General features: G+C 38.7%; 1 protein-coding gene across 1 annotated transcript in view; it reads right to left on the reverse strand.

The window, feature by feature from the left end:
* The window catches only part of LOC150078599 (uncharacterized), a 452,040-nt gene that overhangs the window by 78,790 nt on the left and 356,161 nt on the right, over nucleotides 1-17,089 (reverse strand). Inside the window, exon 9 of the mRNA XM_090384628.1 lies at nucleotides 11,803-12,694. Coding sequence (XP_090240754.1) covers nucleotides 11,803-12,694 — 892 coding nt within the window. The remainder of the gene's footprint in view (nucleotides 1-11,802; nucleotides 12,695-17,089) is intronic.

Genomic DNA, 17,089 nt, shown 5'->3' on the forward strand with positions numbered 1-17,089 from the left:
AAGAATGGACACCTGGTACCTCCATCACGATAATGCTCCTGCTGACCGCGCCAAAGCCTGCACCGAATATTTGACCACGACAGGACTGAAACTTCTCGAGCACCCTCCCTATAGTCTAGACCTTGCTCCCTGCGACTTTGCACTGTTCCCGCATGTGAAAATGAAGCTAAAAGGGAGGCGGTTTTCCAGTGATGAAGACCTTCTACGGGCTTGGGACAACGAGTGTGCTTTACTCCCTAGTGAAACTTGGCAGAACTGGTTTAAAGATTGGTTTCGGAGGATGGAGAGGTGTATTGAATGTAGAGGAAATTACTTTGAAAAAATTAAATAAACAAAGCTGTATTGCAAAACTTTCCTAGTACCCTTTGTAGATGCAAAATACTTATCTAGCCTGTCAGAAAACTGAGCAGGATCATCCACATTTAAACCGCCAACATGAAGTGGACCAATGTGATTCAGCCCCTTCCATCTACTGTTAATAAAGTAAAGAAGTTTTTACTGCTTTTCTTGGCATTCTTTGCCAAAGACTTCTCAAAATCTGCTTTGGCTTGCTGTTGTTGTTGTTGTTTGGTTTTTAGGAGCATTAGCAACTAAGGCCATATTGCTCCGGGATATGCGGTAGTCATTCCCTGACATTTCCGCATCCTCCGTATTTGGTGGTGACGGGCTCGAATCCCGGTCTAATCAAGAAGCGTGTACTATGCACTGCTGCTCCTTCCCACCTGGCTATGGAGGCACCCCCTTTGGCTTGCCTAACCTCCTTTGTGAATTCATGGTACATAATTGAACTCAAGATCTTAGACATACTTTCATATGTTTCTTTTAAGTCAGCAACATGGAGTAGAGGAAATGATGGGAATGGATCTTCATTGTGCAGAAAATCTGCTTTTTTAAACTTAATTTTGAGGCATCAATAAATATATAGCATTCATTAACACTGTGTTCAATGTTAATGGATTTATTCATTAACACAATTGAACACAATGTTAACAAAATAGTTAACATTTCCAGTTCATTAACAAAATATTCTGATGTTTTTGATATACTGGAATTTTAGCTTCAAGTAACTTCCATCATTGTAATCTAGAAACAAGCAGTTCCAGTTTAGATAAGGTTTAAATCACAAAGTATGCCAATAAACTGTTCTTGTTTAATTAGGTTCAGTGTTTTATAATTTTCTGTTGAAGTCGACAATCCAGGAGAGTCTGTAATGTTAGAATTCTTGCTATATCCATAACTGCTTCCATTCCATTCTAATTTTCTCTCTGTCATGCTTTTACTTTTTTTGATACCCTATCCTGCCCTTATTCAGAGTCCCTACCTAGGTTCAATCTCTGCACTCAACCAGGGGGATGCCTTATCAGTCATCATCCCCCACTCATCTCTTCTCTATCCTATGTTTTATTCCTCTCACTATGCTGCCTCTGCTCTTGTTCTGGCCAGAGCAGGGTCAGCCATGTAAAAGTTCCCCTATTGTCCTGGCCTGGTTCCTCATGCTGTGGATGGATGCTGGGAGATTCTTTCCTGCAATCATGTCTCCCATTAACTAAGTGTCCATATGAACATCACAGACACAATTTATAATACACAAAACAACTTGCATTCATCTGGTTTTGCAGTCTTGCATTTTCATGGTGCTGTTAAGTGCAGTTTTGTGGGAAACCACTGACATTGAATAAAAAACACACTATTATCATAACTGTTTTGGGGATCTGGTATTGGCAGGTTTTCATTATATGGAACAGGCCTTATTGAAGATATGTTAAGATATTTGATGTTATACTTGGATTTCTCCTCCCTGTTAGGATTGTTCTGAACATTCCTAACAGGGAGGGTAATACTCTTGATCTGGTTATCAGCAGTGATCATTCGTGTATTAAGAATTTGCAGACAAAGGAACCACTAGGCGGCAGTGATCACAGTGTACTGATGTGAGATTTACTTAAAGATTTAATTACCATCAGGGATAAAGGAAAGGGTTTTTGCTTCTGTAAAGGTGAGTACAGTGGTCTCAGAAAGTTTTTAAATTCTATACAGTGGGATCAACTGACAATGTTACCAACAGTAAATTCTAAGTGGGAAGCATTCAAGGAATTAATCATGGAAGCTACTAAAAGTTTCGTACCTATTAAGAAATATTGTTCAAGGTTTAGGCCTAAATGGTTTTCAAATGAACTAACGAGACTCGTGACAGAGAAGAAAAATGCATGGGATGCATAGAAATTATCAAGCGCCTCAGAAGCCTATGGCAGATATAAGCTAGTCTATAATCAGGTCACAAAGGAGGTTAGGAAGGCGAAGGCAGATTACGAGAAATCTTTGGCAAAAGATGCTAAGAAAAACAGCAAGGATTTCTTTACTTATATAAACTCTAAAAGGAAGGGGATGAATCTGATTGGCCCACTTGACATCGATGGTTTGACTGTTGATGATCCTGCTCAGATAGCAAACAAACTGAATGAGTATTTTGCATCTACATTCACACATGAGGAGTTATTAAGGTTTGAAAATTGCAGAAGATTATCAAATTGTAGCAGGGTGCTTAATGATTTTGTAATAACTGAGAGCAAAGTGGAGGAGAAAGTGTTGAAGTTAAACTTAAGAAAGGTACCTTGGGTGGATCATAATTATGGCTAAGCAAATCCTTAGCCATAATTATGAGAGCATCCTTGGACTCAGGGGAGGTCCCTACGGACTGGAGATAAATGTATCCCCAATTCACAAAGGGGGATCGAAGGGTGACACGAATAATTACAGACCAGTTAGTTTAACTTCTGTTCCAGGTAAAATAATGGAGTCACTGGTTAAAGATGCATTACAGGTTCATCTAGACAAGACTGCAGCAATAATTCAGACACAGCATGAGTTTGTTAAGGGAAAGTCTTGTCTGACAAATTTGATAGGATATTGTGGTTACAAAGGAACTGGATGCAAAAAATAATTTTGATGTCATATAATTGGATTTCAGGAACGCTTTTGACACTGTTGTGCATGGAAGACCATTGTACAAATTGGAGCAGAATGGTATAAAGGGTAAGTTGCTACAATGGATAAAAGGATGGTTGAGCGGGAGAAGACAGAGGGTGGTAATTAATGGTTGCTGCTCTTCGTCGACTAGTGTTATTAGTGGAGTCTTACAGGGTTCGGTGTTGGGTCCTCTGTTGTTTTGTATATTTATCAATGATATTGATGATGGCATATCAAGCTTAGTGTCGAAGCTTGCAGATGATACAAAGGTTGGCAGGGTTGTTAATGACAGTAATGGCAGTGTGCTACTGCAACAGGATCTAATTGGGCAGATGGGTTGAGAAGTGGCAACTGAAGTTTAACCTTGACAAATGCAAAGTACTGCATATGGGTAGAAGTAACCCCAGAGAAACGTACCAACTGTGTGGTACTACACTTAAGGTGGTAGAAAATGAAAAAGACCTGGGAGTAATTGTGCAGTCAGATATGAAGTTTTCTGAGCGATGCAGACAGGCTGCCAGGGCTGGTCATGGGGTTTTGTCAATGATATATAGGAATTTTGCTAGCAGGGAAAAGGAGGTGATTGTCCCTCTGCATAAGGCAATGGTCAGGCCACACCTTGAGTACTGCGTATAGGTCTGGAGGCCTTTTAGGAAGGATATAGACTTGCTTGGGAGTGTACAGAGAAGGGAAACAAGATTGGTGAGGGGAATGAACGGATCCTCTTACCAAGAGAGGCTTAAGTTCTGCAAATTGCAGTGGCTGGAGACTAGGCACCTGCGCGGTGATCTGATTGAGGTGTATAAGGACTTGAATGGACTGAGCACGCTGAATTCTGATGGGATCCTTCCACTTATTCAGATTACAAACCTAAGGGGGCATAAATTCAAATTAAGAAAAGACAGATGTAGAATAGATGTGCGGAAATTTGCCTTTAGACAGCGGGTGGTTAATTGCTGGAACAAACTTCCATCTGTCGTTGTGGAAGTTAATAGGTTAAATAAATTTAAGGAGGAATTGGACAGGCATTTGGAGGGAATGGCGAGATTTTTTTTTTTTTTTTGGCTGATGCTGCATTAGCTCATACACTTGCTTTCTTGCATCACATGCCACTACTACTATTACTATTACTATTTACTTAAAGATGTAACTACTGTAAGGGAAAGGTTTTTGCGTTCGTAGAGGTGACTATAGTGGGATCAACTGATGATGTTACCAATGGTGAATTCTGAATGGGAAGCCTTCAGAAACTTAATCTTTATGGGTACTAGGCTTTTCCTACCAACCAAGAAATAACTAAATTTTGCTAGCCATAATTATGAAAGCTTCTTTCGAGTCAGGCAAGGTCCCCCTCATCTAGAGGTGTGCAAATGTGTCCCCAATTCACAAAGGGTGACAAGTAATTACAGACTGCTTAGTTTAACTTCTGTTTCAGGGAAAATAAGGAGTCACTGGTTAAGGAAGCGATGCAGGATCATCTAGACAAGACTGCAGTTATAGTTCAGACACAGCATGGGATTATTAAGGGGAGGTCTTATGACAAATTTGGTTGGATACTATGATGGGGTCACAAAGGAGCTGGATGCAAAGAATAATTTTGATATCATATACAGTAAGACCCCCGTATCTGTAGGGCATACGTTCCAAGACCACCCTGGATGGCTCAAACTGCAGATATAAGTGAACATCTGCTGACCCTATATATAACATGATTTTCTTGTACATCATCATCATCAGCCATTTTCAAACCACTGCAGGATGAAGGCCTCTCCAGCAACTTTCCAGTTCCTTCTGTTTTTAGCATTAGCATCAGCATTAGTAGAGGCATTTGATGCAAGAAAGCAAGCTTATGCAGCATCAGCCAAAAAAAAAAAAAAAAAAAAAAACCCACTTCCACTTCACCCCTCTGTTCGTTCAAAATACCTGTCCAGCTGAGCCTTAAACTTATTTAGGCTATCAACCTCCACGACAAGGGATGGAAGTCTGTTCCACCAACCAACCACCCGCTGGCTAAAGGCAAATTTCCGCACGTTTATCCTACATCTGTCTTTCCTCAATTTGAATTTATGCCCTCTCAGGTGATTTTTCTGAGCTACAGGAAGAATCCCATCAGCATTGAGCATGCTTAAACCATTCAAGGCTTTATACACCTCTATCAGATCACCTCGCTGGTGCCTAGTCTCCAGACACTGTAATTTGCAAAACTTAGGCCTTTCTTCGTAAGAGCACCCCTTTGTTCCATTCACTAATCTTGTTGCCCTTCTCTGTACTCGTTCCAGCAGCTCTACATCCTTCTTGAAATGAGGCCTCCAGACCTGTATACAGTATTCTAGGTGTGGCCTGATCATTGCCTTATACAATGGAATAATCACCTCCTTATCCCTGCTGGAAAAATTCCTGTATATCATTGACAATACTCCATGAGCTACTCTTGCAGCCCGTCTGCACTGCTCAGAGAACTTCATATCTGCCTGCACAACCACCCCCAAGTCCCTTTCATTCTCTACCACTGTCAGTGTAGTACCACAGAGTTGATACGTTGCTCTGGGGTTGCTGTTTCCCATGTGTAGTACTTTACATTTGTCAATGTTAAACTTCATTTGCCACCTCTCAGCCCATCTCCTCAACCTTTCCAGATCCTGTTGCAGCAGCATAGTGTCAGTAGTGTCCTTGACAACCCTGTCAACCTTTGTATCGTCTGCAAACTTGGACATTAAGCTTGATATACCATCATCAATATCGTTTATAAATACAGAAAACAATAATGGACCCAACACTGAGCCCTGAGGGACTCCACTAATAACATTAGTCCACGATGAGCAGTGTCCATTGATTACCACTCTCTGTCTTCTCCCCCTCAACCACCCCTTTATCCATAGCAGCAATTTGCCTCCAATGTCACACTGCTCCAATTTGTGTTTTGAGCACTGGCCATCCATTTACTACTCAAAAACTCATGAATTTCATCTATCCATCTCCGCCTTTGTCTTCCAGGTTTTCTTCTAGCTCCTCTTGGATACCATTCTGTTATTTTCTTAGTCCATCTGTCATCATGTCTTCGAGCTATGTGTCCTGCCCAAGACCATTTTAGTTCTTTAGTTTTGATAAGAATGTCCTTTATTTGAGTTTGCTGCGTAATCCATGTGTTTCTCTTCTTATCTAACAGTCTGATTCCCAATATAATTTGTTCCATTCTTCGCTGTGTAGTTCTTAGCTTCTCTTCCATTCTTTTGGTGAGTGCCCAAGTTTCACTTCCATAAGTCATGGTGGGGAGTATACATTGATTCATTATTTTACGTTTCAGACAAACTGGGATATTGCTCTTCAGTATGTGACTATATTTCCTGAATGCTATCCATCCAAAATTTATTCTTCTCTTGACTTCCAGCCATTTATCATTATTACAGCTAATAACTTGTCCCAGATAAGTATATGACTCCACCTTTTCAATTACTGCTCCTTCAATCATTATTTCCCTTTCTGTGGCATACTTGTTCATCATTACTTTTGTTTTAGCCATATTCATCTTTAGTCCAAAATCCTTACTAACTGTGCATAACTGATTAAGATTTTCCTCTAATTCTTTGGGATCATGGCTTATGACCACAATGTCATCTGCAAATCGTAAATGGTTTAGGTACTCTCCGTTCACATTGACTCCTTTCTGCGACCAGTCTAATCTTCTGAAAGCTTCCTCAAGGGCAGCAGTAAACAGCTTCGGAGATATTGTGTCTCCTTGTCGAACTCCTTTCTCGATTTTAAATTTGCTACTGTCTTTGTCTAGTCTAATAAAGGATGTAGCACTCTCATATATTTTCTTCAAAATCATAATATATGGAGTATCTATGCCTTGTCTTTCCAGTGCCCAGAACATTGCCTTATGCTGTATGGAGTCGAATGCCTTTTCATAATCCACAAATGCCAGGCATAATGGTGTTTTATATTCATTTGCTTACTCCATTAGCTGTGATATTACGTGAAGGTGATCCATAGTTGAGAATCCTGTCCTAAAGCCAGCTTGCTCTTTCGGTTGATTCTCAAGTATTCTTTCTAATCTGTTAGTAATGACCCTTGTGAACAACTTGTAGATATGGGATAACAAGCTAATTGGTCTATAATTTCCAATTTCTGATTTATCTCCTTTCTTATGCAGCAAAACTATGATTGCATTATTCCACTGCTTAGGCATCACACCTTTTCTAATGCACTTTGTGAAGAGCCTTGCCAGTTTTTGTGTTATGTCTCTTCCTCCCAATTTTAACAACTCTACAGTAACTTCATCTTCCCCTGGGGCTTTCCGATTCTTCATTTTCTTCAATGCATGTTCTACCTCATCAGGAAGAATATCAGGTATGTCGTATGTGTTGCTACTTTGCAATCCATGTTCCCCACTGCTGGTATCATTCCCTCGCTCCTTGTATAATTCTCTATAGTAGTCTTCTGCTATTTGAATTATGCCTTCTCTGCTGTTTATAAGTACACCATTGCTATTCTTCAGTTTCAGTATCGTTTGTCTTTCTGTATTACTGCTCATGGCTGCTGATTTAAATCCTTTGTTTTCCCTTAATGCTTTTTCTACTTTTCTTGTGTTAAATCTTCTTATGTCCTCTCTGAGTCTCTTTCTAATGGCTTTACATAACTCAGTATACTCAATTTTCTCCCTGTCAGTGTTTTTCTTGTTCTTCATTTGTAGTCTTTGGTTCATCATGACAAGTGTTTCTTGACTAATTTTTTCTTCTTTGGATTTCTGTTTCCCTATAGGTTTCTTGGGCTTCATCACTTTCAGAAAGTTGTAATATTCCTCGTCGATATCTTGGTCCTGAGCAGTCTGCAGAAGCTCAAACTTGTTCTTAAGTTCCAGTACATACTGCTTTTTTTTCATCCTCTGTTATTTCAAAGACCTTTGTATTATTTACTCGAGTCAGTTTTTTCCTTTCCTTTCCTTTCCTACATCTATATCAAGTGTACATCTTACCATTCTGTGATCACTTCCAACATTTACCTTATTCAGGACGGTAACATCATTCACAATATATCTTCTGTTAGTGAGGATGAAGTCGATTTCATTAGTTGTTAATCCATTTGGACTCTTCCATGTCCACTTTCTTGAAAAAAGTGTTCATTACTGACAGTCCTTGAGATTCTGAAAATTCCACAAGTCTTTCACCTCCTTTATTTCTTTCACCAATTCCAAAATTTCCTATAGTTCCTCTTTCTGCGCTGTTTTGCCTTTTTCCAACCTTAGCATTGAAGTCCCACATAATAATAGTGTAGTGGGTTTTCTGCTCATCTAGAAGACTCTCAATTTTAGTGTACATTTCTTCAACCTCTTCATCATCATGGCTTGATGTTGGTGATTATAATGATTATAATGATCATAAATCATTATAATCTTTAGCTTGTACCTCTTAGAAATCTTGAATATTAGTCTTGACACCCTTGGTGATGTACTTTTGAATTCCAAAATGTTGTTTTTAAAATCTTTATGGAACAGAAACCCAACTCCACCTTCACTCCTTTCACTGTTTCCATTGGTGTACAGCAGATTTCCACTTGATAAACTTATAAGTGATTCATTTCTTCTTCTTGTTTCAGCCAAACCGATGATATTCCAATTCACATTTTCTAATACCTTTTCCAGCTCTAATATCCTGTCTTCACCGATGAGTGATCACACGTTATAACAGGCCAAGTTCAATTTCTGTGCATGGCAGCCTGGTCGTACCCAGAGATTCTTAGCACTCTCTGCTTCCACTCTGATCCTCTCGCTGCCGTAAGAGGGAGAGTGAAAGCTGCTGGGGACTGAGGGCCATCTGTATTGTTGTGCTCTCATTGCTGGAGGGTTTGGTGTTTTCCTCTTCACGCTGACCAGGTGTCTTGAAGAGAACCACTCTACACGTTTGTTGCCACCTAAGTGACGTAACAGGGCTTACCATCGAGAAGGTGTGCATGAGTTGATTTTAGGGAGGCAGGCCAACCGGACTTCTCCTAAATCTTCTGTAATAGAGAGATATTGGATCCATCAGTGTTTTAGGCTGAGTGTCTGATAACACACAGGATACTTGTTCCCCTCTTGTACATACATACATATAATACAATTTATTTGATAAATTAAACACACAGTAAGACATTACCAAAATTAAATACGGTAATAATAAAGTATACAGGAGACTCTCGATTTATTTAACGGGATTGGATTAACCAGGACACTTCAAGACCCAATGTTTAGTTTGATTTAGTGCGTCGCGTCAATTGTTGTGTTCCGTCGCATTGCAAAAGGACAAATTTTGTTTTGTTATTTATATCAGGGATGTCGTAATTTTTTTTTTTGTTTAGAAAATGCAAAAATGATAGGCAAATGCAAGGGGTTTGCTTTCAAATTAAACAAAAACTTCAAATTATTCAAAAGTTTGAAAACGGTGCATCTGTTAAATCTCTAAAGAACCATTATAATGTTGGTGCTCAAATGATATGCAACATTGTAAAAAATAAAGGGAAGCTATTCTATTTAAAATCGAGATCATAAAAAATATAGGGAAGCATCGTATTGAACACGCGAGTAGTACGTGTTAAGTTTTTTTTCTGTGGTTAGCCGTGGGTAACTGAATCAGCGGATACGGGGACACAACTGTACTTGGATTTTAGGAAAGCTTTTGATACTGCAGCACATGGAAGACTACTGCACAGATTGTAGCAGTATGACATTAAGGGAAAGTTGCTACAATGGATAAAAGGATGGTTGAGTGGGAGAGGAGAGAGAGAGAGAGAGAGAGAGAGAGAGAGAGAGAGAGAGAGAGAGAGAGAGAGAGAGAGAGAGAGAGTGGTTATCAATGGACACTGCTTTTCATGGACTAATGTTATTAGTGGAGTCCCCCAATTAGTTGAGCCCATTGTTGTTTTCGGTATTTATCAATGATATTGATGAAGATATATCAGGTTAATGTTTAAATTTGCAGAAGATACGAACGTTGGCACTGTTGTTAATGACAGTAATGATAGTATGCTACTGCAACAGTATCTGGAAAAGTTGAGCAGATGGGCTGAGAGGTAGCAACTGAAGTTTAACATTGACAAATGTCAAGTACTGCATATGGGTAGCAGAGGCCTCCGCAGCCGTGTGGTTTGGTTTTTTTTTTTTTTTTTTTTAGGAGTGCAACTAAGGCCATATTGCTCCAGGATATGCGGTGGTCATTGCCTGACCTTTCCGCATCATCCGTATTTGGTGGTGACGAGCCGTGTGGTCAGGAGTGGGAGTGAAGTAGCACACACTCCTTGAGTAGACCGGGTTTCAAGCCCCTGACTACTAAATACGGACGATCTGCCAACCCGCACTGGACCAGCGTGGCAGATTATGGTCCATTTTCCTCAACATGAATTGTTGAGGAGGCTTTCAACCTGTAGTGGGTTGGTAATGGCTGCAGTTTACCTTTCTTTTTTTTTTTTTTAAATCTCAGAGTAACATATAAACTGGTTGGTACTACACTCAGGGTAGTGGAGAATGAAAAGGACCTGGTGGTAATTGTGTAGTGATATGTAAAGTTTTCTAAGCAATGCAGATAGGCTGCCAGGGTAGGTCATGGGGTTTTGTCAATGATATACAGGAATTTTGCTAGCAGGGAAAGGGAGGTTATTGTCCCTCAGGCCACACCTTGAGTACTGTATACAGGTCTGGAGGCCTCATTTTAGGAAAGATGTCAAGCTGCTGGTACAGAGAAGGGCAATGAGATTGGTGAGTGGAATGAATGGTTGCTGTTACCAAGTAAGGCATAAGTTCTGCAAATTGCGGCTTCTGGAGACTACGCACCTGTGAGGTGATCTAATTGAGGTGTATAAGGCCTTGATTAAATTGAGAAAGCTCAATGCTAATGGGATTCTTCCTCTTGCTCAGATTACTCCATTATTTCACTTCCCTGAGTGTGGTACTACACTCAGGGAAGTGGAATAGTGGAATAATGGAAATGCATGCCTTTTCTATAGGTACTACCATGGGCACTATTCTTTTGAATTGGATTCTATAATTGTTTCTCTTTCTTCCAAACCAGTCCAAACATGTGACACAACCAGTCAGCATCCTTTTACTGTCAAATTTCAACCTCACAGAATCTTTTCCTCTATCTCATTTATTCCTTTAACATTTTTGTTTTCTGGAACTGCCTCCCTTCATACACATTTCAAGAAAATTACAATCTACAGAAATTCAAGTCTAACGTTAGCAAGTATCTTCTTTCATCTTTCCTCTTAACCTTCAATCCATGCATGTTACTAAGTACTATAGGTTCTAATACCTCTTGTGCTTGGGGTCTTTATAAAAAACAAAAAATAATAATAATAAAAAAATAAATAAATAAAACAAAGTGAAAGTTTTTGATACAAGTCGGTTGAACATGCCGTTTTCAATATATAAAGGAAAAAAAATGATAATAATAGCTTTATAATTTAGACATAAATGAGTGTTATTAATATAACATCATTTATACCTATAAATCACTCACAGTACTTAATTATATTTATTAAACAAATCAAATATAGCAGAACTTTTGGAAAATCTTGCATTATTGAAATGTGCTTATGGTTATATAAACAAAATATTGGACAATTATTTTTATTCACAACACCCTTTACAACTGAACAGAAAAAAAAACACCCTCTTTTTTTTTTTTTTTTTTTTTTTTTTTCAGTTAAATTCATGAGCAATTCCATGTTGCATTTCAATTTAAAGTAATAAATAAAAAACATATTTTAAATACTCACCTAGTTTAAATTAATAAATAAAAAACATTTTAAATACTCACCAAGTTTAAATTAATAAATAAAAAACATATTTTAAATACTCACCTAGTTTTTCCTTCTTCATGTTTCTCTGAACCAGGAAGTGGAGTCTCAGAATTTCCTGCTGAAATAACAGATTGAGTTGACTCTCTGCTACACTGCAATGGAGAACTCTCATGCTCATTACTTAAGGTACTCACAGATTCTGGCAACCGTGTCTTCGTTCTAGGACGGCCTCGCTTTCTCTTAATGTCAACACCGGTTGAAACTGCTTCAGTCCTGTTACCTGAACTGTTTTTTTTACTTTCACTTGATTCATTGAACTCATCAGCTATAACACAGTTTGTATCTGCTTTTGTTGATGGTTCTGTTACACACACTGTACTTTTATCATCACTATTTGATGTTTTTCTAACTTTTGAACACCCTATGTCAGAATTTCTGGAATTTTTTCTTTTTTCACTTTGTGTAGAAGTTTCCATATTATTATCTCCCTGAATAGTGTCTGTTTCTATAAGTTTGCAATGCTGCCTTCTTTTCATACACTGGTTATCTTTAATGTCATCATTTGATAGAGCAGTTTCAGTGCTCCTGGAATATTTTCTTTTCCTTCCTTGCAAAAATTCTTCTTTTATTTCATCATGTTTTCCCTTATCATCATTTAATGAATCTTTTCCATCCTTGTTTTCTTCATCAGGTTCAGAAGTTCTAGAATATCTCCTTTTACAACTAGAACCATTTGTAAACTTTGTTAAACTGTCAAATTTTTCATTCCCTTGAATATCATGATGTATGGAATGGCTTTCCGATTCATCTTCATTCCCACCAATTTTCTTATTTTTATTAAAAATAGAAGAAAACTCATCTGAGGCATACTTGGGATTAATTTTTCTTTGCCTTCTTAAACCCATTTTTAATTCTGATCTTGTTTCTGGACTGCTCTCTTCAATTTTAGAAGCTAAAGTAATTAAATATTTCCTTCTTTATAAATGTAATATGACAAATTAATTATGAAAAACAGAAGTAAGCAATAAAGAAATATACAGTGGATTCCGGTTATTTGGGGCAAATCTTAAAAAAAAGAAACCAATTGAGAAAATAGCCAAGGTTTACTTTGCTTAATTGGGACAGAATGCCGTTTAATCGGGGCAGGAGACCGCAGCACTGGAGATTATCCTAAGATTGTCTCCGACGGTACCACGTGATTCGATCAAAATTCTGGAGGTCACAACCATAAAACAATAAAAACAATTAGAAGTCACCTGTTTATTGGGCTTTTCTGTTAGTGAAATCTATCATAAATGGACAGTAAACTCGATATTACTGAATTTGCGATAATACCAACAGCTGGAATTCTGTGGGTTATTATGGTGAAATGTGTTTACACTTCCATGAAATCTTCAATCATATAAAAAAATTAATTTTCAAATCTTCTCTTCATTCCCATTTTTAAAGCTTTGTAACTCGTTATTCCGTTTTCACTTGTGCATTTTGTGTTACTTGCAATTTGTGTGTGCCATGTTCTTTGTTATTGATTGCTTATCTTTTTACTGTTTTAAATTTTAACCCCCAACCACAAATGTCAACTAGTTCGTATGTACATATTACAGTACGTATTAATTATCACATATATTTTTCCGATTTTCATGTATTATTTAATTTTTTAATTGGTAAGGTAATAAAGGGTAAATTGGTGCTTAATATATCTTTGCTTTTATAGCCTGTGGATAATATTCCTCCTATTTTCGCTAATTAGAATCGCTGTTTAATAGGATTAAAATTCAATTCACAAACGTCATCAGAATGACTGGCGCTTACTGCACATCGTAGAGTGAACGGTACTTTACTATGGTGACTCCATCATAACGTGATTTGATTGTACAGTAAACCAATTGTAAAGGGGTACATTGCATTTTTAACCATTTACGTGAAACTTCGGATAATTGGGGCACCACTTAATCGGGCCAAAATGCACTAGTCCCGATGTGTCCCAAATAACCGGAATGGACTGTATAACAAATAAAATTAGGCCAAAATTAAAATGAGTCTGCTTACTGAGCAATTCATCTACATTTAAGGAATAATATAATTGGAAAAAGAGTAGTTCACAATAAGCTAAAGAGAATTTTGTCACCTAGTCCAGAACTTTCTATTAAATAATTGCGTAAAAATCTTCCACTGTAAATCCTCTAAGAATTCTCAATTTTCATTTTGATTTTGTTTGATTCTCAAACAGGCTGCAAATTTCAACTAAAAATTGAAATTGCCTCCATCCTTATAAATCTTTTATTCCAGTTGTTCTCAACACAAGCTTGCTTATGCAGCGTGCATAGATTAAAAAATGAATATGAAATACGTGAAGATGGATTTCTTCCTTGTTTTTTAATCTATTTGTAACTTTGACATGTTTTCCTATGCTGATTGTTGCGTCGCAGTTGATATTTCTGGAGTTGTGTTAGGGTCTCAATGGTGATTCCACGTTATTAGATCCCTGTTGTACTGTCGGTATGGAACACATTAAAATGAATTTTATCAATTTTATCTTTTTATTTTAATTGTTTTACATGATGGACTAGGAGAGTTGGAAAAGAAACCTTCCTATAAAGAGACCAAGGTAATCCCTGTATTATTTATTAAACAATAAATGTGTGTAAAAAGAGTTAATAAAAAGCAAAGGAAAATAATCTGAAACATTATGAAAACTAAAATTACTGTAACACAAAGCGAAAACGGATACAAAAATAGATTGGAACAAGTTTAATAATAGGAAATATACATATATTAGATTAGATACATACAAACAAAAAGCTTTCGGTTGTTTTGTCAACCTTCCTCAGTTAAACTGACAAAATCAAGTCTTACAAAATGCTTCAACGAGTAAAGCAGCCCTGCTGATTGAACTTAGAAGTCTATATCCCAATCCTATTTATACTGATATAATCTATACCTTGTGCTACCAAGCCGTCAGAGAATCTGAACGCTATTGCACACGTCAAAAATGTCGTAAGTTTGATGCTTTAATTGGTGAATCCCGTCAATTTCATCATCAGCATAATACCCCTTCCATAAGTTGCACAGATTTTGTATTGAACTTGAGCAACAAAATGTTATCTACAGAACAAGTAGACCTGTTGACTCTGGTTATGAAATTTGCTGTTCTCCCAAGAAACCCACCAATCACTGATATTGCCTTAGGCGTAGAAGCGTGTTTAACACATTTCCCTGAAGATGTGGCAAACACAATTCGTCTAAAAACTAAAGAAATTTTGCACCATGCTTGCCCTGTTTCTTCCAATCTCAACCAAAATTTCTGCCCTTAAGACACTGAAACAATACTCATCCATCGTCATCCTACCAGCAGATAAAGGACGTCGAACAGTCGTAATGAATAGCACAGATTACGAGACAAAAGCCTTGCAGCTTTTGCAGGACACTTCTGTTTACCAACCCTTAACCGTCCCTCCCATCAAAGCTTTGGAACGATGGAAGTCGAAAGTGAACATCCTCGTCAACAGTTGGCTTAAACAGAAGAAAATAACAGAATCAACACGTAATCACCTCCATGTCACTGGCTGCCAGATTCCACAATTCTACGGACTACTGAAAGTTCACAAAGAAGGTACACCGTTAAGACCCATTGTCTCCTGTTTTTTTTTTTTTTTTTTTTTGGTAGTTGTTGGCACATTGTCTTCTGTGGCCATAATGCACCTCCCAAAGTTTTTGCAGTACTTTGATCCAAGCCTGAGGCGGGATTCGAACCCGCGACCTTTGAGTTGCCAGGCAGGCACTTTACCCACCCGGCTAGCCCAGTCGGCTCGTCTCTTGTTGTGGCTCACCGAGTTATGAATTAGCTAAGTTTGTCTCAGGACTCCTTTCTCCCCTAGTAGGCAAGACAATCAACACCGTCTCCAACAGTAGTGAATTCATAGAACGGATCCGAACCATATCCATCTCACAAGATCAAATTATGGCATCATTTGATGTAGTTTCACTTTTCACCTCCATCCCAGTAGAACTTGCCATCACATGTGCAAAGCAACTCTTAGATAACGACCAAACCCTTGGCAGCAGAACCAAACTAACACCAGACGATATCTCCACGGCCCTCGGACTGTGCTTAACAGGCGGTGCAATCATGTTCAACGACTCCATTCACCAACAAGTACACGGCACAGCCACGGGTTCCCCGGTTAGTTCGGTCACGGCAAACATCACGATGGAGGAATTAGAGGGTCGTGCATTTACAAATGTACCAGATCCCATTACCTTTTGGTGTCGCTACATGGACGATGTGTTCGTGGTTATCCCCAGAAATTCAGGTGACCGAATCTTAGACCACCTCAATTCTCTGTCGCCTTTCATAAAATTCACCATCGAGCTAGAGTCAGACAACACCACACCATACCCTACTTAGACACCCTTGTCCGGTGCAAGGGCACGTGCTTGAAAACAACTGTCCATCGTAAACCGATGTGTGCTGGCTAATTTACCAACTTCCGGTCAGCACACATGCATAGCCATCTTCTTGCCACTGCACGGACCTTGCTAACTCATGCCTGGACACATTCTAGCTCTGTAAATGAGAGCCGCACCGATATTACTAAAGTTAAGGCAGATCTCTTACGAGGTGTGGCTATCCCATCAATACCCTTGAAAGGTGTGACCTACAGACATATGGCCACGTAGCGAGCAACAAAAACATCCAAGCTAATGACTCAGCCACGAGTACCTTTATCCCATACTACCCAAACCTATCACAACAGGTTTGTAGAGTCTTAAAATCACATTGGATAAAATGCATACAACTCTCAGGCAGAAAATTACAATCCCTCATCTCTAAAGTAAAAACACAGGTTCCCACCTTACTACAAAGTGGATTGGTCTACTGCATCTCTTGCCGTGACTGCACTAGCTGCTACATCGGGGAAACTGGGAGATGGCTCAGAAAAAAACACCTTTCCGAACACAAAAGAGCAATCCGCTTAGCAGATGTGGAGCACTCAGCTATTGCCGAACACGTTTGGATAACCCACCACGACATTGACCCACACCGCAATTTCGTGATAGTGGATAAGTCCCGCCACTATCGACAACACGCCTGGTTGGAGTCATTGAACATCAAATGCTCCAATACCTCAGTCAACAGGAGCAGTGGATGTCGAGTCCAACCTATCATTGAAACAGCAATCTTGACTATTGCCAAACGCTGGCAACGTCCGCATGCATTACAGCCACAGGCTTCACGTACAAGATTGGCAGTACACGCCCTCATGCTCATTCTTAACTGTCAGTTTAACTGAGGAAGGTTAACAAAACAACCGAAAGCTTTTTGTTTGTATGTATATAATCTAAT

Source organism: Mastigoproctus giganteus, chromosome 11 (genome assembly GCF_048544385.1).
Source record: "Mastigoproctus giganteus isolate SK-2022 chromosome 11, ASM4854438v1, whole genome shotgun sequence".
Classification (NCBI taxonomy): Eukaryota; Metazoa; Arthropoda; class Arachnida; order Uropygi; family Thelyphonidae; genus Mastigoproctus; species Mastigoproctus giganteus.